General features: G+C 43.0%; 1 protein-coding gene across 4 annotated transcripts in view; it reads left to right on the top strand.

The window, feature by feature from the left end:
• Nucleotides 1-21,327, top strand: part of mbd5 (methyl-CpG binding domain protein 5) — a 433,408-nt gene that overhangs the window by 284,618 nt on the left and 127,463 nt on the right. For all 4 annotated transcript variants that reach the window (XM_072471349.1, XM_072471331.1, XM_072471358.1 and 1 more), the window contains one exon: nucleotides 9,415-10,395. In XM_072471349.1, the coding sequence (XP_072327450.1) occupies nucleotides 9,415-10,395 (981 nt within the window). The remainder of the gene's footprint in view (nucleotides 1-9,414; nucleotides 10,396-21,327) is intronic.

Genomic DNA, 21,327 nt, shown 5'->3' with positions numbered 1-21,327 from the left:
TCATCCACACTTCCAAGAACTTTACCATTAGCCAAATATTCCGCATTCCTGTTATTCCTTCCAAAGTGAATCACCTCACACTTCTCTATATTAAACTCCATTTGCCACCTCTCAGCCCAACTCTGCAGCTTATCTATGTCCCTCTGTAACCTGCTACATCCTTCCGCACTGTCGACAGCACCACCGACTTTCGTGTCGTCTGCAAATTTACTCACCCACCCTTCTGCGCCCTCCTCTAGGTCATTGATAAAAATGACAAACAGCAACGGCCCCAGAACAGATCCTTGTGGTACGCCACTTGTAACTGAACTCCATTCTGAACATTTCCCATCAACCACCACCCTCTGTCTTCTTTCAGCTAGCCAATTTCTGATCCACATCTCTAAATCACCCTCAATCCCCAGCCTCTGTATTTTCTGCAATAGCCTACCGTGGGGAACCTTATCAACGCTTTACTGAAATCCATATACACCACATCAACTGCTCTACCCTTGTCTACCTGCTCAGTCACCTTCTCAAAGAACTCGATAAAGTTTGTGAGGCATGACCTACCCTTCACAAAGCCATGCTGACTATCCCTAATCATATTCTTCCTATCTAGATGATTCTAAATCTTGTCTCTTATAATCCCCTCCAAGACTTTACCCACAACAGACGTGAGGCTCACCGGTCTATAGTTGCCGGGGTTGTCTCTACTCCCCTTCTTGAACAAAGGGACCACATTTGCTATCCTCCAGTCCTCTGGCACTATTCCTGTAGCCAATGATGACATAAAAATCAAAGCCAAAGGCCCAGCAATCTCTTCCCAGGCTTCCCAGAGAATCCTTGGATAAATCCCATCAGGCCCCGGGGACTTATCTATTTTCAGTCTGTCCAGAATTGCCAACACCTCTTCCCTACGTACCTCAATGCCATCTATTCTAATAGCCTGGGTCTCAGCATCCTCCTCCACAACATTATCTTTTTCCTGAGTGAATACTGACGAAAAATATTCATTTAGTATCTCGCCTATCTCTTCAGACTCCACACACAACTTCCCATCCCTGTCCTTGACTGGCCCGACTCTTACCCTAGTCATTCTTTTATTCCTGACATACCTATAGAAAGCTTTTGGATTTTCCTTGATCCTACCTGCCAAATACTTCTCATGTCCCCTCCTTGCTCGTCTTAGCTCTCTCTTTAGATCCTTCCTCGCTACCTTGTAACTATCAAGCGCCCCAACTGAAACTTCACACCTCATCTTCACATAGGCCTCCTTCTTCCTCTTAACAAGAAATTCCACTTCTTTGGTAAACCACGGTTCCCTCGCTCGACGCCTTCCTCCCTGCCTGACCGGTACGTACTTATCAAGAACACGCAGTAGCTGATCCTTGAACAAGCTCCACTTATCCAGTGTGCCCAACACTTGCAGCCTACTTCTCCAACCTTAACATGTTGGGGAACTATAACCAGTAAGGTTCCACAGGGATCATAGAATCCCTACAGCGGCGAAGGAGCTCATTCTGCCAATTGAGTCTGCACTAAACCTCTGAAAGAGCGGCCCACCCAGGCCCAATCCCCACCCTATCCCCGTAACCTCAGTACTGGGACCACAACTGTTTACAGTATATATTAATGACTTGGAGGAAGGAAGCAAATCTACTATGGGCAAACTTGCAGACAACACAAAAATAGGTGGAAAAGCAAGATGCAAGAGGTTTACAAACAGCTATTGGTAGGTTATGTAGGTGGGCAAAAAGATGACAAATGGAGTATAATGTGAGAAAATGTGAAGCTGTTCATTTTAGAAAGGAGAACAAAAGAACCGAGTATTATTTAAATGGAGCAAAACTACAGAAAGCTGCAGCATAAAGGGATTTGGTAGTATTTGTACACAGAAAGCTAGCACACAGGTGCAGCAGGCCATCAGGAAAGTAAATGAATATTGGCCCTTATTTCAAGGGGGGGGTGGAACAGTGGTTAGCGAGGCAGCCTCATAGCACCATGAACCCAGATTCAATTCCAGCCTTGGGAGACAGTTCTCCCTGTGTCTGGGTTTCCTCTGTGTGTTCCGGTTTTCTACCACAGTCGCAAGATGTTGTAGGTTAGGTGGATTGGCCATGCTGAATTGCCCCCAAGTGTACAAACAAATGTGCGTGTTAGGTGGGGTTACAGGGATAGGGCGGGAGAATGGGCCTTCTGCACTGTTGGAATTCGCTGGCCTGGATTCTAAGAGTAGGGAAGTCTTGCAACTGTACAAGGTACTGGTGACACCACATTTGGAATACTGTGCGCAGTTTTGGTCCTCTTATTTAAGGAAAGATATTATTTTATTGGAGGCGATTCAGAGACGGTTCACTAGGATGATCCCCTTTAGTGTTCACTGAAGGGATATCATGCTTGACATTTTTGAGAATGTGACCAGTAAAATGGACGAGGGTGAACCAGTGAATGTTGTGTACCTGAACTTTCAAAGGCTTTTGACAAGGTCCCATACAAGAGATTAGTGAGCAAAATTAAAGCTCATGGTATTGGGGGTAGTGTACTGGCATGGATAGAGAACTGGTTGGCATTCTGGAAGCAGAGAGTGGGAATAAACAGGTCTTTTTCAGAGTGGCAGGCATGACTAGTGGGATACCGCAGAGTTTAGTGCTGGGACCTCAGCTGTTACAATGTACATTAATGATTTGGATGAAGGCATATCTCCAAATTTGCAGACGACACCTAAGCTGGGTTGGTGTGTGCTGTGATGAAGATTGCAAAGAGGCTGCAGGGTGACTTGGACAGGCTGGCTGAGTAGGAAAATACTTGGCAAAAGCAACATAATGTGTGTAAATGTGAGGTTATCCACTTTGGTGGAAAAAACAGGAAGGCAGATTATTATCTGAATGCTGGCAGTTTCGGAAAAGGGGCATGTGCAACGAGACCTGGGTGTCATGGTAGAACAGTCACTGAAGATTGGCATACAGATACAGCAGGTGGTGAGGAAAGCAAATGGCATGCTGGCCTTCATCGCGAGAGGATTTGAGTATAGGAGTTACACAAGGCCTTAGTGAGGCCACACCTCGAGCGTTGTGTGCAGTTTTGTTCTCCTAGTTTGAGGAAGGACATTCTTGCTGTTGAGGGTGACCAGCGAAGGTTCACCGGACTAATTCCTGGGATGGCAGGACTGACATATGAAGAAGTGGGCGACACGGTGGTCCAGTGGTTAGCACTGCTGCCTGCGGCGCTGTGGACCCGTGTTCGATCCCGGCCCCGGGGAACTGTGTGGAGTTTGCACATTCTCCCCTTGACAGCGTAGGTTTCACCCTCACAACCCAAAGCTGTGCAGGGTAGGTGGATTGGCCACGCTAAATTGCCCCTTAATTGGAAAAAACATTATTGGGTACTCTAAATTTTTTTAAAAAGACATATGAAGAAAGACTGGATCAACTGGGCTTGGACTCACTGGAGTTTAGAAGAATGAGAGGGGATCTTGGGAGAAACGTATAATATGCTCATGGGACAGGACAGGATAGATGCAGGAAGAATGTTCCCAATGTTGGGACGTCCAGAACTAGGGGTCACAGCCTAAGGGGCCCAGACAGGATCCCTGGTCGTGCACTCAGAGCCTGCGCGGACCAGCTGGCAGAGGTATTCACGGACATCTTTAACCTGTTCTTACTCCACTCCGAGGTCCCCACCTGCTTCAAGAAGACCACCATCATACCGGTACCAAAGAAGAACCAGGCAACGTGCCTCAATGACTACCGACCAGTGGCCCCGACTTCAGTCGTAATGAAGTGCTTTGAGAGGTTGATCATGAAGCGCATCACCTCCATACTCCCAGAACGCCTTGATCCACTGCAATTCGCATACCGCTGCAACCGGTCCACATCAGACACCATTTCCCTGGCCCTACACTCATCCCGAGAGCATCTCGAAAACAAGGACTCCTACATTAGACTCCTATTTATTGACTACAGCTCCGCCTTCAACACCATAATCCCAGCCAAGCTCATATCAAAGCTCCAAAACCTAGGACTTGGCTCCCCACTCTGCAACTGGACCCTCGATTTTCTGACCAACAGACCACAATCAGTAAGAATGAACAACAACACCTCCTCCACAATAGTCCTCAACACCGGCGCCCCGCAAGGCTGCGTACTTAGCTCCCTCGTCTACTCCCTGTACACACACGACTGCGTGGCAAAACTTGGTTCCAACTCCATCCACAAGTTTGCTGACGATACGACCATAGTGGGCCGGATCTCGAATAACGATGAGTCCGAATACAGGAGGGAGATAGAGAACCTAGTGGAGTGGTGTAGCGACAACAATCAATGCCAGCAAAACTAAAGAGCTGGTCATTGACTTCAGGAAGCAAAGTACTGCACACACCCCTGTCAGCATCAACGGGGCCGAGGTGGAGATGGTTAGCAGTTTCAAATTCCTAGGGGTGCACATCTCCAAAAATCTGTCCTGGTCCACCCACGTCGACGCTACCACCAAGAAAGCACAACAGCGCCTATACTTCCTCAGGAAACTAAGGAAATTTGGCATGTCCACATTGCCTCTTACCAACTTTTACAGATGCACCATAGAAAGCATCCTATCCGGCTGCATCACAGCCTGGTCTGGCAACTGCTCGGCCCAGGACCGCAAGAAACTTCAGAGAGTCGTGAACACCGCCCAGTCCATCTTACGAACCTGCCTCCCATCCATTGACTCCATCTACACCTCCCGCTGCCTGGGGAAAGCGGGCAGTATAATGTGTTTCCCTATTATGTACTTTCTTTTATTCCCTTTTCTTCTCATGTACTACTTAATGATCTGTTGAGCTGCTCGCAGAAAAATACTTTTCACTGTACCTCGGTACAGTGACAATAAACAAATCCAATCCAATCCAACCCTAAGAATATGGGGTAAGCCATTCAGGACAGAAATGAGGAAGAACATGTTCTCTCAGGGAGTTGTGAACTTGTGGAATTCTCTACCACAGAAAGGTCTTGTGGCCAGTGTGTTGGATATATTCAAGAGGTTGCTGGACGTGGCCCTTGCGGCTAAAGGGATCAAGGGATATGGAGAGAAAGCGGGACTGGGACACTGAATTTGCATGATCAGTCATGATCATATTGAATGGTGGCTCAGACTCGAAGGGCCGTATGGCCTACTCCTGCATCTATTTTCTATGTTGCTATGAGGGGATTGTCTTATGAACAAAGATTAAACAAGTTCGGACTCTACTCATTGGAATTCAGAAGAATGAGAGGTGATCTCATTGAAACATACAGGATTCTTAAGGGGCTTGACAGGGTAAATGCTGAGAGGATGTTTGCCCTCATGGGAGAGTCTGGGACCAGAGGGCAGAGTCGCAGAATAAAGGTTTGCCAATTTAAGACTGAGATGAGGAGCATGTTCTTCTCTCAGAGGGGTGAGAATCTTTGGAACTCCTTGTCACAGGGAGCTGTGAGGGCAGAGTCCTTGTGTCTATGATCGATTCTTGATCAGTAAGGGAATCGAGGGTTACAGGAAAAAGGGATGAAGATGGATGTGAGGAATGTCAGACCATTCATGATCCAATTGAATGGTGGAGCAGGCTTGGTGGACCGAACAGCCTGTTCCTATTTCTTATGGTTAAGTCAGTCAGACAGCAGTAAAACAAAACGATAAGTATAGTTAGCGGGTAAATTCCACTCATTGCTCAAAACATATTGCTTAAAAGTGAGACATTTTGCTGAAGTTTTTATCATGATGGAGGAGGCCATTTAGCCTTTTGTCTTGTAGTCATTCGGAGAAAAGCAAGAATGCCAAATTTTAAACAATTACAACAATTTATACTGCAGGAGAAAAGGATACTGATTGGTTAACAAGTTGACTCTGATTGGCCAAACATTGAGTAATGGGGCTCCCCATGCTTCCAGGAAATTTTTAAAAGGCGCAAGTCCGAAGATGTGCAGGTTAGGTGGATTGGCCATTTGGTGTCCAAAGGGGTTGGGTGGGGTTGCTGGCTTACAGGTATGGGGCGGAGCTGTGGTTTAAGTGGGGTGCTCTTTCCAAGGGCTGGTGCCCTCGATGGGCTGAATGGCCTCCTTCTGCACTGTAAAGTCTACGTCTACTTGGTTGAAGAGAATGGGTCACTGCAGATGAATGTCTGACTTCTGGCCAGGAGAAATAGACCACATTAAATTTATTTTGAAAAAGAATGCGTAGAGTACCCAATTAATTTCTTTCCAATTAAGGGTCAATTTAGCGTGGCCAATCCACCCACCCTGCATATCTTTTGGTTGTGGGGCAAAACCCACGCAGACACTGGGAGAATGTGCAAACTCCACTCAGACAGTCACCCAGGATGGAACATGAGACCTCGGTGCCGTGAGGCAGCAGTGCCACCATGCTGCCCTACACATTACGCATTCTACTGATTATCTTAAATTGGCTGTTAGTGTAGCTATTAGTGCACTTGTGATAGTTCAAGTGCTGCCCAATCGCAGAATCACATCTAACAGTAGAATTTTGTTTTGGGTTTTGCAAGCATAGCTGGTTGAGTATAGTCTGTGCTCTGTTTATTACGAACAGCTGGAAGAACATTTTGTTTGATTCAATCAATCGTTGGGAAGAGCGACCTACCTACCTGTCATTGCACCGGCACCAAAATGTCTGATGGTGTTGTGTGGCCTCGGAGCCAACCCAGATATGTATATAAATGGACTGGAGTAATCTTTCTAAATAAGCGCGATTATGTTAACAAAATACACAGCATTCCTAATGGCAGTTCCAAAGTTGTATCTATTGGATCTGCTTCCAAATGTGAACACGCAACTTTGCTCAAAAGAAAGCTACAAGAATATTGCTTGTACTTGTGTAAGAGTAACAAGCTGCTTGTATTATATATGATAAAGTTCATCTTCATTATTCATTACATCCTTGCATGTATGAGCTGCCTAAGACGCGCACAAGTGATGTCCCATCGTACCCTATTTTATCGATGACTGATTCTATGCAGTATGAATTGGCCAAACAACATGTACCATTTGGTTATTTGAGATAGCTGGAGTACAGACCATACTCAGCAAGTCCACACTTGCAAACCCAACACAAAATATTTACTGTTAGAAGTTATTCCATGATTGGGCAGCACTTGCTAAACAACCCCGAGTATGCTAAAAGCGACACCATTGTAAGCTAATCAGTCAGCTCATAACATAGCTCATTTACACTTGCCAGAGGTGACAATCATATGCAGGGGCCCATTCTGTGCAAACAAAAGGAATCCGTACAAGCCTTGTGCTGTTTCTGAATTACCTGTAAGCTTGGGGAGCCTACAGTTCCTTGTTGCTTTCACCATAAGATGATGAAGCAGAAGCAGGCCATTTGGCCCATCAAATCTTGGGGAGCCTATAGTTGCTTTCACCATAAGACCATAAGATGTAGGAGCAGAAGCAGGCCATTTGGCCCATCACATTCATTAAGATCACGGCTCTGATTTGACAATCCCCAACACCACTTTCCTGCCTTAACCCCACACTCCTCAATTCCCTGACTGATTAAAAATCTGTCTCCATGACAATGTCTCAGTCAACCAAAGTTGACTTACCAACTAATCACTCTTTTTCCCCGTGTGAAAAATTGTTGTGATCATTTGAAATCTTTGTGTTAATCTCTTTTAACAATATTAAAATCCTGATCCAGCAAGCAATTGTTTTCCAAAGATGTTAACTGCACCATAACATAAATGAGCAGAAATAAATATATGTACTGGGTACACTCTATTTAAAGCACAGCTTTTACATAAAAATGCCAAAAGTTCGTAAAATATTACAAAGAATTGTTCATTTAATTTATACGACTCTAAATTCTGTGCTAATTGAGCAAATGTCTGCACTAGTATGTTGATGTTTTGTGCTAGTACTTGGGTTTCTAATGACAGCTGAAAATGTGACCAGTTACTTCAAACACTTCATTTTAAACCAAGGGCTGGTTTAAATCGATGGCTTTGAAAGCAGACCAAGGCAGGCCAGTAGCACGGTTCAATTCCCGTACCAGCCTCCCCAAAACAGGCGCCGGAATGTGGCGACTGGGGGCTTTGCACAGTAACTTCATTTGAAGCCTACTTGTGACAATAAGCGATTTTCATTTCATTTCATTTCATTTTAAACTTTCTATCAAAATTTCATGGCTGGCATTTTTGTGTGTTTGCTTTCCTTGATTGTCATGTGCTATTAGTCTAAACACCAATTTTCTGAAAAACTGACAACTTAATTTGGTTGTTGCTTTTCAGTGAATGCTCCTTTTATTTGCCCTGGACTCCTAACTGCCTCTCAGTGGCTGCTCAGATGTAAGTGGATCAGGAAAAGAAGGGCAGCACTGACCTACAGATAAACTCTTGCCTAAGTAGACCTGCCCTGCACGCTGCAATAGAAAAGCAACAAATATAGGGGTGTAAAAGGAGAGCGGGAGGGACAGATTGATAGTTACAAAAAAATAAATGAAACTGCTTGCCTGAAATTTTGAAAAATGTCCAGGCATATTAAACTAGTATTGAAGTATTGGACATGCAATAACGATTAGGACCACATATAAAATGGAAAACTTCAGGTTAAAATTATCCTGGCAAATGTATACTTGAATAGAACAATTGTTCCAATTTAAATTTTAAAATCTCAAACAGAATATGACCTTTTCTGTTTTTATCCAAACATTTTTTTTTTAAATGAATTGCGGGTACCCAATTATTTTTTTCAAAATAAGTTACAATTTAGCGTGACCAACCCACCTACTCTGCACATCTTTGGGTTGTGGGGGTGAAACCCACTCAGACACGGAGAGAATGTGCAAACTCCACACGGACAGTGACCCAGGGCCGGGATCGAACCTGGGTCCTCAGCGCGGTAGACAGCAGTGCTCACCACTGTGCCACCATGCCGTCCTATGTCCAAACATTTCAATTCAAATTGAGATGTTCCTGTGATTTTTTTATTTATTTCAGGGTTTGAAGATGCAGCTTTTCACTTATGATAAACTGCTCCCTTTTATATAGGAGACAGGTAGAATTACATGTCTTTTTGTCCATGTAGTTGTAAGGAAAGCATCTACCTTAAATTCTTGGGTTTTTTTTAGTGTAATATTTAATATTCTAAAGAGTTTACTTTTATGGATTTTTATTTTAGGTGAAAATATTTTGGTTATGATTCGTAAGCTCAACTGGGTAGCAGTTGAATTAAAGAGCTGTCCATCTTTAAACCCCCTTTTTGTAGTCTTTTGGAAACTCGGTTTATGGTGCATTTAGTTAATTGAACCAACTTTTGAAACCTACTACCAGATAATCTTCTTGCAATGTTAATTCCTGTGTTGAATTATCAATGTGAACAAAGATATATAACCTGCATTCACTGTAAATGCCGATGCAGAGTGTTGACATATTTTACTCATCTTTAACCTGTATGTGGGTTTCAGGTAGTTCTGGCCAGCCAGCATCCATGGCCATTGCTGGTACCAACCAACTTGCCATTACCAAGACAACATCCGTTCTACAAGATGGAGTTATAGTTACAACAGCGGCTGGAAATGCAATGCATAATCAACTTCCCATGGGGAGCACTCTTCCCTTCGTTGGTCAGGACCAAGCTTTTCATTTTGGACAGGCTGTCCCTCCGAGTAGCAATCTTACCCACCCTCTGAACCCAAACCTCCTTGGCTCTCTGTCAATCCCTTTAGCACTGAACCAACAACAGCTCCTGAACCAGAATATGCTGAACATGTTGCCTTCATCTGGAGATGGCAAGGGAGAAGTCTCTGTTAACCCTTTGGGAATCCTGAATCCAAATTTAAATGCAGCTTTGACTTTGCTCCCTGGTGATATGGCTGGACAGACTTTGCAACCTGTTCAACTTTTGGCAACATTGTTTCAAAACCAGGCACAAGCTACCATGCTCCCACTGACATCTTTTAACTTAACTCTCCCAGATTTATTACAGCAGCAAAACCACCCTTCAGTGACACAGATCCAGCCCCTGCAAGATCGTTTGCATAGCAATCAGTTAGTTAATAACAGGACAGAAACCCTTTTGACAAATCCTCTACCAAACCTTTCAAACAATGACACTACTTCAAACCCTCTTCTCCTCCCAGCTGTCACAGCAGTCCCAGGACTGATGGCTCTGAATCCCCATCTGTTGAGAAGTGTTTTGCATTCTCCCTCGGACCGTGCTGCTCATCATTCTGAGGTTTCCATAGCAACCCCATCCCAAGCAACCACTACCACCACCACGTCATCATCGGTCGCAGCACTTGCCGTCTCAACTCTTGGTGGGACAGCAGTTATGTCAATGGCAGAATCGTTGCTACCCATTTCAGCTGCTGGGCATGCAACAGGACCTACAAAACTGAACAACTCTCTGATACCACACCTCCCCTTGCTGGGAGCCAGCCTTCTTGGTAAGTTTTGAATTTGCCAAGTGATTGGTACATTAAATATTATTTTGCTTCTCTTAAGGAACGCAACAAACATTTCTGCACTGTGAATCTTGCCCCATTTTTAAGACAGTAGAAGTTCTTTAATTAAAGAAATACAGAAATATTTTGGTCTGGAACATTACCCTGCTAACCTGGTACATTTTGAGATGTATGTAAAATGTATTTGTATTGAGTGACTTCATTTATTAATATTTTTTACACTTCCACAGATGTCTCCAAATTTATATTCAGATATCTGGGTCATTTTATTTTGAAGAGAGATTACTCCGTACTCCCATGTAAATATCACATGTTTTTTCAATGAAAACATTTCTGCATCTTTTGGCTGCCTCGGCTGAAGTGTAACGGTTGCGTGCAACATATTGAGTGACATAAAATATTTACTTTTGACCCTTAGAGCAGTCTAATTATGGAAATACAATGAGCCAGAGTTTTCTGGAGGAGTCAGTCGAATGACGACTGTTGTTAATTCGATTTTCACTTGCCCATTTATCCTCAAGTTATTTTGCTCAGTAAATTGCTGAAATTGTGAACTCATCGCTGTGAGTGAACAGAGCAAACAACGTGTGTAGCCCTTAACCAATAAAATTGAAGGATTGTAAAATAATTGAACAAGGACTGTAAAAAGAAGTGCAAAGGGGAATGGGTGAATTCAACGTTACATCAGGTGCAGAAAGAGAAATAGAGGGCGGAAAGAAAGATTGGATTCAGAGAGAGGAAAGTATCCAACAACACTCAATTCCTGAAGGATTGAGACTCTGCATAATAATTAATATTCAGTACCAGTGAAGTTCAGTGATAGCAATTATCAATTAGCACCTGATTGAAAGAACCCAACAGCTCGTCCAGATTTAATTAAATATGCACAGGTATCAAATGGCTCTGAAAACGGGTTCCTTGCATCGTCTCAGACCATGTGTAACTTTCTTTGGCAATAGAGCAACTTCTCGCCACTCAGTGCATCTCAGTGGTAAAGCAGAGAGCACAAAGCCGTTTTCAGGAAGTCAGTGAAGCAGCAGCACGTCATGGACAGCAACTTTTGTATTTCTGTGTTTAATTGTGCCTCTGTCCTCGATGAATTTGCTGCAGCATTTGCGAATTGATAACGGCAAGTGCCATTAGCCTCTGTTACTTTGACAGAAACGTATGGCTAATACAGAGGAAGACAATGCTGCAGTCAAGATCTTCAACTTATTTCTCGTCTATACTCATACACCATCTGTTTTTAAATAAATAACATTGCATGATAATTTGAGTCTTCAACTATTTTGCAATTCTTTTGTTATTTCTTTGACTAAGAACTTTTGTTTCGAATTTGAGTGAGGGAAGTCTTTACAAACAGATTTCTTTATCCCAGTGTCTGTTCAAAACAATCTTGAGCACTGTCGCATTTTGAAAATGATGCAGAACTGCTGCCATTTAATTCAAAAGTATGAAATGCTCATAGTTTATCATCAGTATATTTATGCAAGTCGTATTGAAAAATTTGGTATTCATTTTATGATCCAAAAAAACCTTGCATTTTCGAAATTAGATTAATTAGTTTAAATTAGATTAATCTAGGGGATCTTTAATGTTTTCACTGGTACGAAACTTTAGTAATGCATTTAGATAAATTAATGCATTGCGATTAGATACTCATTTGCTTTTGCGCCTATGTTTTAGATGTTATTTTTGTCGCCTTTTTCGAAGTACTTCCATTTTCCCATGCACATTCCACATAGCACTTGGAAATAATAGTGCTGTGTTTTTTTGAATTGTTTACAATGTTTCACCAGGGATGAGATGCTACCTCAATTTTGCTGGGCTGGTGAATGTAATGGTATCTTCGGGCACAACCATGATTGCTGTTTATAAATTCGCACACAAAGAGGGCGACATGGTGGCTCAGTGGTTAGCACTGCTGCCTCAAGGCGCCGAGGACCCGAGTTCGATCCCAGATCACTGTCCATGTGGAGTTTTTACATTCTCCCCATGTCTGTGAGTCTCAACCCCACAACCTAAAGATGTGCAGGGTAGGTGAATTGGACACGCTAAATTGCCCCTTAATTGTGGGGGGGGGGGGGGAAGAATTGGGTATTCCCTCCCCAAAAAAAAAATTTGCACATAATTATGTTCTAGTATTTTGCAGCAATGATTGTTCTGTCAGAAATATGACATGCCAATAGTCTGCTGCCTTTAATGTTCCGCATCTGTCCTCATGGTTTGCATAGAATCCAAGCAGCAGAGTTTCCACACCACTTCTTTCTGTAAAACCGCTGGCATTGCCTGCAGCTTTGCTCTTTAAACATAGAAGATTATGTTCCGAGCTCATAGCCACTTCCTGAACTGGAGCTGTTGCAGTTTGTATTAGGTTATGAAAAATCATGTCGTCCTCGCATGAATCTAGTACCATTTTTTTCAATTCTTTATAACCTTCCATCAACCATTAAGGGTAAACCTCATGCAATATCAGTTAGCTGTTCATTTTTTCCAATGTAATTTGGTTTAAGTACTGGAGCGAGACATCTTGTTCTGAAGGTCATATATTGCAGATAATTCTCTTCATTCCAAACCTTTGACAGTTGCATTTGAAAAATCATAACGTCTCTATTGTTAGATTTTTAAGCTATAAAATGATTTCTTGATCTGTTATTTTGAAACACATCGCTTTTGTCCTTGATGCATCTTTAAAGAATTATAGAATTTGTGTCATGAATGTATAGAGTATATTGTTTACGCCCCTAGACTATTACTCTAGATTGATTTTGTAACTTGAGTGCTGGAACCTAGAAAAGTAATCACCATGAAAGTTGCCTTTTAAAAATGTAAGCTTGCTGATTCTTATTTACATTACATAATCAACTCTTAATGCCCGCTGAAATGGACTGACTGCTTCAGGGACCATCTTGGGACAAATAGAAATGTCCATATTCAAATAAAAAAAGAGAACCAAGAAAGTTAAAAGTCAACCCCTTTCTGCCATTCTGAATTTGGGGAAAAGTAGACAGCTACTGCAATTTTTATGAGAACAATTTATGTTCATTTACGTTTGAATGAAAAAATGTAAACCTCAGTGTGGTTTAAGACTGGGGGAAAAAAATCAAAAAAATGGAGACAAGGGTTCGGAACCTAAATTAAAGCATTAAGTGTTTGAAATGGACAACAGGTCAGTACTGCATGTTCACTATTCTGTTACGGAATCAATAGTTGAAATAGCCAAAAGGCCGAGAAGCGATCTAGTGTGATCTAGCATAGCGCTTCTCGGCCTTTTGGCTAAGATGAGCGTGGGATCAGGTGTAAAGCCTGGATCTGGTATGTCTCTCTTGTGGAGACCATGAATTGGATTCAATTTGAATTGTTTTTTTGGGCAGGCAAGGAGCTGGATCAGGGGTTCGCCCCTGTCCACACGCTGAACCCTGGCTTTGTAACTCTGATAAAGTAATTTTTTTTAAAATAGTTGAAATAGTATTCTGTCCTAAGATGGTTACAAACTTGTGTCTTTCCAACATTTTGAAGCTCGTTTTAGTTGAGGCTTTCGGCACAAGGATAATTTGAATATGGTGAATTAAGGCATAATCATTTCAGACACGTTATTTATTTTTTGTTTTTAATTGATTCAGATTAAATAATTGTCAATTTAAAAGTCTTTAAATGATGAAGCATTTTAGTTTTTTAAATATCCAACACTATATCCTAGGATTTTTAATTTTTTTTTAAACTTTGTAATCTGTGCATCAAAGTAACGAACAACTTTGTGCATAACAATATTCCCAAACTGGCACAGTAATTAATTTTCCTTTGTCAAGTCGCAGACTTTATTGGTGATTTTAACATTCAGTAATTCTATGAACATGTGGATACAGAAAAGTTTGCTGTTTCTCTGCTAAACATCTGATGCTATCGTTTTCAACCATGAGACTGCCTACCTCCATCTTGGTGATACTAACCATCAGCCCTTCCTTCAGGCTATCTTTCTCTTAAACCTTTATCCATATCTTTGTCAGAACTAGACTTAACAATTCTAGGACTTCCCCTACCTGTCCTCCCATCCTGCACTCTGTAAATGTTTAACTTCATCCAAGACTCTACTCCCCATATTCTATTCCACACAAAGTCCTGCTCATGCTTTGGGCAGCACGGTAGCACAAGTGGATAGCACTGTGGCTTCAGAGTGCCAGGGTCCCAGGTTCAATTCCCTGCTGGGTCACTGTCTGTGCGGAGTTTGCATGTTCTCCCCGTGTCTGCGTGGGTTTCCTCCGGGTGCTCCGGTTTCTTCCCACAGTCCAAAGACGTGCAGGTTAGGTGGATTGGGCATGATAAATTGCCCTTAGTGACCAAAAAAAGTTAGGAGAGGTTATTGGGTTACGGGTATCGGGTGGAAGTGAGGTCTTAAATGCGGTGCCGACTTGATGGGCCGAATGGTCTCCTTCTGCACTGTACGTTCTATGCCTACTTTCTATGCTTCTGCTCAAAGTCATTGTCCTTGTTGAACCACATTAGCTGACAGTTCCCTGGTGCCTTAAATTTAAAATTCTTGTCCTGTTTGGATCATTTAATCATATAGATCATAGAATTTACACTGCAGAAGAAGGCCATTCGACCCATCAAGTCTGTACCTGCTCTTGGAAAGAGCACCCTACTTAAACCCACACTTCCACCCTTTCCCCGTAACCCCACCTAACCTAAGGGAAAGTTAGCATGGCCAATCCACCTAACCTGCACATCTTTGGACTGTGGGAGGAAACTCACGGAGACACGGAGAGAATGTACAGACTCCTCCCAGAATGGCTTCCCTATTTCTGTAACCTTCTCCAGACCTCTAGAACACCACCCCAAGGCACACACCATCCTGACTTGGAACTATATTGCTGTTCCTTCACTGTCGCTGGATCAAAATCTTGAAACTCCATTCCCAGCAGCACTCTGGATGTACCTACTCCACATGGACTGCAGTGGTTCAAGAAGGCAGCTCACCACTTCTTTCTTGAGGGCAAGTAAGCTTCGGCAACAAATGCTGGCCCAGTTAACAATGCCTATATCCCAGGAAAGTGATTAGTTTCTAAACATCTGCACCCGTGAAATCTCCATTCCTCTCATTCAGATCTGTTGTATATTTCACCCTCTTGCCTCACTCTCCAATGATCTTAGCATATCATTGACAGCAGCCATACCTTTAAAGGTTGGGCCAAACTAGCCTGGTTTATTTGGACACAAGACTGACCAAGCTGAATGACTTTCTAACACTGAGGCAAAGAAAAGAATCTTATTATCTAGCCTAAGGTCACACTGAGGATTTACCTGGAGAACCCAGATAAAGATATTGCAGGAACAATAATGATCATCGCAAGTCCCAGGAAGAAGAGTGAGCGCAAAGACTTGACGGCTTATCTTCGGATCTGCCACAACCGAAGTGCATATTCTGGGGTTCTCTTCCCTAAACCCCTCTGCTGCTCCACCTCTCCTCCTTCCAGACCCCCTGTAAACTCTGGTCAAGGTTTTGGTCATCCCACATGATACCCTCCTTGTTTGACTTGGCATCAATGTCCCTCTAATTCTTTTGTACCACCGCACAAAGAGCCTGCTGTGCTCAGTTTGCACAAGACTTTCCCGATTGCTATGCAGCCTGGAGTGAACATTGCATCCGGGGTTTTTTATAGCTCTGACCATGAGATATTTAATCCATGTTACAGGGACAATGCCAAAGCAACTTAATGTTGTGGGGATTTTATGTTGCGGTTCCACACATTGCTGCATGATTGATTGCAGCACCTATATGTATTTCACATTTATAGTGCAGCACTGTTGAACCCAGTGTGCCAAAAATTCAAACTGATTCAGCCACACCTATTATTTCCACATCTGACCATTGTGTTGGCACCGGTATGAAGTTTGGGTCTCTGTAATAACTGACAAAGTAGTGGAAATCAAATTAACATGACATGCATTGAAAATGCTTTTATCTACTTAAGTCCCAAATCCGAACACATTGCATATTTTGAGAAACCTAATTCAAGGGTCAAGTACATCAAGAAAAATGTCAGTAAAAAGCAGAGGTCAGCTAACCTCAGAAACCTATTCCACAATTATTTACCATGGCTGACCTATGATCTGATTATGTCGATCTGACTTGTAAACCTGACTTTGCCTCCGACTCCTCAACATCTTTGGCTGACAGAAATTTATTCATCCAGATTTACATGATCAATTGCTCTTTGCAGAAGAGTTGCCATTTGTATATCCTTTTCATAGAACCATAGAATCAACGGCATGGAGACAGGCCCTTCGGCCCAAACTGGTCTATGCCAACCAAAAAGCCCATCTAAGCCAACCCCATTTGTCTGCATTTGGCCCATATCCCTCGAAACCTTTCCTATCCATGTATCTGTCCAAATGACTTTTAAATGTTGTCAATATCCCTGCCTCGACCACTTCCTCTGGTAGCTAATTCCACTAATGTGCCATCTTCTGGGTAAAAAGGTTTCTCCTCAGGTTCCCATTAATTCTTTCCCTTCTTAACTCAAACCAATGCCCTCTAGTTCTCGATTTCCCAACTCTGAGAAAAAGACTGAGTGTATTCACTCTATCCTTGCCTCTCATGATCTTATACATCTCTAGAAGTTCACCCCTCAGACTTCTACGTACCAAAGAAAAAAGTCATAGCCTGTCCAATCTCTCCCTATAACTCAACACTTGAGTCCTGACAACATCTTTTGCGTGTAGAAATATTTCTTAACTTCATTCTGGAAAGGCCTGATCTCAGGATTTTAGGCTGGTTCTAGATTCAACCAATGGAAATAGTTTCTCTACCTACCTTATCAAGTCATCTCAATATCACCAAATTTTGATACAATCATCCCTTAATTTTCTAATTTCATAGTCATAGATGTTTACAGCATGGAAACAGCCCTTTGGCCCAGCTTGTCCATGCCGTCCAGTTTCTATCACTATGCTAGTCCCACTTGCCCGCATTTAACCCATATCCCTCCAAGCCCATCCTGCCCATATAACTGTCTAACTGCTTTTTAAAAGACAAAATCGTACCCATCTCTACCACTGCCTCTGGCAGCCCGTTTCAGATGCTCACCACCCTCTGTGTGAAGAAATGTCTCCTCTGGTCTCTATTGTATCTCTCCCCTCACACCTTAAACCTATGCTCTCTAGTTCTAGACTCCTCTACCTTTGGGAAAAGATGTTGACTATCTTTCTTATCTATGCTCCTCATTTTATAGACCTCTATAAGATCACCCCTAAGCCTCCTACGCTCCAGGGAAAAATGCCCCAGCCTATCCAGTCTCTCCTTGTAGCTCAGACTATCAAGTCTTGGTCGCATCCTCGTAAATCTCTTCTGCACTCTTTCTAGTTTAGGCTTTTCACAGTAACTTCATTGCAGTATTAATGTTAGCCTACTTGTGACAATAAAGATTGTTATTATCATAGTTTAACAATATCCTTCCTATAATAGGGTGACCAGAACTGAACACAGTATTCCATGTGTGGTCTAACCAATGTCTTGTACAACTTCAACAAGACGTCCCACCTCCTGTATTCAATATACTAACCAATAAAACCTAGCATGCTGATTTCTAGGGAATAGAACTCTGGTTGATTTAATCGGTCGTCATGATTTAACCCTTCAAATCCAGGTATCATTCACATAAATCTATGCAGCACTTCCTTCAAGGTCAGTAAAATCTTTCTAAGGTATGCTACCCAGAACTGAACAATTCCAGGTGTGGTCGAACCATTGCCTTTTATAGCCATTGCATGACTTCTAACCTTGTATTCTAATCCTCTAGATATAAAGGTCAGCATTCCATTGGCCTCTTTGATTATTTTTTGCACCTGATCATGACATTTTGATCATCTATGTACTTGGACCTCCACTGCCATTCAGCAAGTACTTCATTCTATGCTTTTAAGCTCCAAAGCGGTGACCTCACGTTTGTCTATATTGGAATCTATTTGTTACAGTTTTGCCCATTTGCTTAATGTTAATATTGTGTTGAAATGTTATGTTTCGATCTACATGGCTTACAATGCTGCTTATCTTTGTGTCATCTGCAATCTTGGGGATGTGGTTCTATGTCTTGTCATCTCAGTTGTTAATAAATACAGTCATTGTTTATGCTCCAACTCAGACCCCCCATGGGCGCCACAAGCCACATCCTGCCCATTAACCTGTCGCCCATTAGTCTGTGCCCTACAAATCCTAATTTCCAAACCAGGTCAATAATTTCCACACCATTCCAAAGCTTCAACTTCAGCTGACAGTCTCTTCTGAGGGACTTTATCAAATGCCTTCTGGAAATCCACATATATTATATCCTGCCCACTACTTCATCACCTTCAAAAAAAATTCGAACAGGTTATTCAGGCATGATATGTGCTTTAGAAATCCATACACAAAATGGTGTGTATGAATTAGCCAAGCAACACCAAGTTCGGAATTTTTTTTAAAGTGTAGGTTTTATGCGGGAGGAATAACCAATAAAAATAATGGGCTACGATGCACAGGTCATATTTGACAACGTTAATGGAGGAAGATTAGGGGTGATTTTGAGAGACGGGATAAGTTACTCCTGACACGGGCAGGTGGTAAAGATGAATGTGCTGCCAAGGTTTCTGTTTGTTTTCCAGACCCTCCCGATCCCTCTCCCTAAGGCCTTCTTCCAGAAATTGGAGACAATGATTTCGGACTTTATATAAGCAGGGAAGGACCAAGGGTAAAGAGGACCCGGCTGCAGAGGCAGAAAAGGGGGTTGGCGCTCCCGAACCTGCTGCACTATTACTGGGCAGCAAATGTGGCGAAGGTGAGGCAATATTCGGGGCGGAGTGAATCAAGATGACGGAGTCCTGTCGGGATTCCAGTCTGAGGGCTATGGTGATGGCTTTGCTTCCACTAACTCCGGGGGAGTAAACGGGGAACCCGGTGGTACAGACGACGGTTAGGGTGTGGAATCCGCTGCGGAGACACTTTGAGGGGAAGTCGGTGTTGACACCGCTGTGCGGGAACCATAAGTGTAAGGCAGGAGAGATTGATGGGATGTATGGGAAGTGGAGGGAGGTTGGGCTAGTGAGGGCGAGGTACTTGTACGTGGAAGGGAAGTTTGCAGGTCTGGATGAGTTGGGGAGAGATTTAAGTTTCTGAGGTGGAGTAAATTTAGATATGTGCAGGTGAGGGGCTTTGCACGAAAGGAGTGAAGGACATTTCACAAGTTGCCGGAGTGCACCTTATTGGAGCAATTGCTGCTCCTGGATGAGTTGGGAGATGTATACGGGTGGTTGGGGGAACAGAAGGGAGGATCAAGAACAAATGAGAAGAGGAATTGGCGGGGAGATAGGCTGGGGACTGTGGCACGAGGCGATGCGTAGGGTGAATTCAACCTCCTCTTGCACGAGTATGAACTTGATTCAGTTCATCGTGATGCACACGGTACATGTGACCCTGGCAAGGATAAGTGGGTTCCTCCAAGGAGTGGCCGTTGAGTGCGAGAAGAGTGGACGAGGGCCGGCGAATCATGCGCACATGTTCTAGGGTTGTGAGGAGCTGGAGAGATTCTGGGAAGCGGTGTTTGGGACATTATCCAAGGTTGTGGTGGTTGCTCTGGCCAGATCCAAAGGGGAAAAATTGTACAAAATGTGGACTGAGCATTTGTGGAGTGTGTTTTTGTTTATGAATTTAGAGTATCCAATTCTTTTTCTTCCCCAATTAAGGGGCAATTTAGCGTGGCCAATCCTTGCACATCTTTGGGTTGTGGGGGTGAGTCCCACGCAGACACGGAGAATGTGCAAACTCCACGCGGACAGTGACCCAGGGCTGTGATCCAATCCGAGTCCTTGGCGCTGTGAGGCAGCAGTGCTAATCACTGTGCCACCATACCTCCCGTGTTATTGTATATGCTTTTTGTAACACGTTTGGAATAAAATACATGTTTTTAAAAAACAATAAAGATAAACAGTGAAATGAAAAATGAAATGAAAATTTCTTATTGTCACGAGTAGGCTTCAATGAAGTTACTGTGAAAAGCCCCTAGTCGCCACATTCCGGAGCCTGTTCGGGGAGGCTGGTACGGGAACACGCGTATACAGTGGTGTCTTTAAGGTGTGTGCAGCAATTGGAAATGTGCCATGGAGGGATGGAAAATAGACCTTGCACATGCAATATTCCCTTTGAGATGTGTACGTGTATGGTTGCACCTCAATCTTAAAGGAAACAAACAATGAAACAATAATAATAATCTTTATTGTCACTAGTAGGCTTACATCAACACTGCAATAAAGTTACTGTGAAAAACCCCGAGTCATCACATTCCAGCGCCTGTTCAGGTGCACAGAGGGAGAATTCAGAATGTCTCAATTACCTAACGGCACGTTTTCCAGGACTTGTGGGAGGAAACCGGAGCACCCGGAGGAAACCCACGCAGGCACAGGGAGAACGTGCAGATGCCGCACAGGCAGTGACCCAAGCCGGGAATAGAACCTGGTACCCTGGAGCTGTGAAGCAACAGTGCACCCACTATGCTACCCTGCTGCCCAGCTTATAGAAGGAACAGAAGATAGGAGAACGTTGGAGTAAAGGTGTTCTAGTTTTTAGATCCTTGGAAACAGTTGTTAGAGTAAAATATGGTGGCAACAAATGTTACTTCAACTTTAGCAGAAGAGCAAATAGAATGGAATATTTTGAAGTTAGGAGGACCAAGATGAAAAATGAGGGGAGCGAGGCCAAGATTTATAACAGTCTCAAAAGAAAAGGGAGTGTTGCGATTGGATTGGATTTGTTTATTGTCACGTGTACCGAGGTACAGTGAAAAGTATTTTTCTGATAAGAGTAGTCCTAGGGTGAATGGTGAATTTGTTTTGGTGAACACAAGTTTAAGACTGTTTTCATGTGTCCAACCGAGTGAAATAATG

This window comes from Scyliorhinus torazame, chromosome 2 (assembly GCF_047496885.1).
Source record: "Scyliorhinus torazame isolate Kashiwa2021f chromosome 2, sScyTor2.1, whole genome shotgun sequence".
In the NCBI taxonomy this organism is placed as follows: domain Eukaryota; kingdom Metazoa; phylum Chordata; class Chondrichthyes; order Carcharhiniformes; family Scyliorhinidae; genus Scyliorhinus; species Scyliorhinus torazame.
The sequence above is the reverse complement of the archived record's forward strand: the minus strand, read 5'-3'. Positions and strand labels throughout refer to the sequence as shown.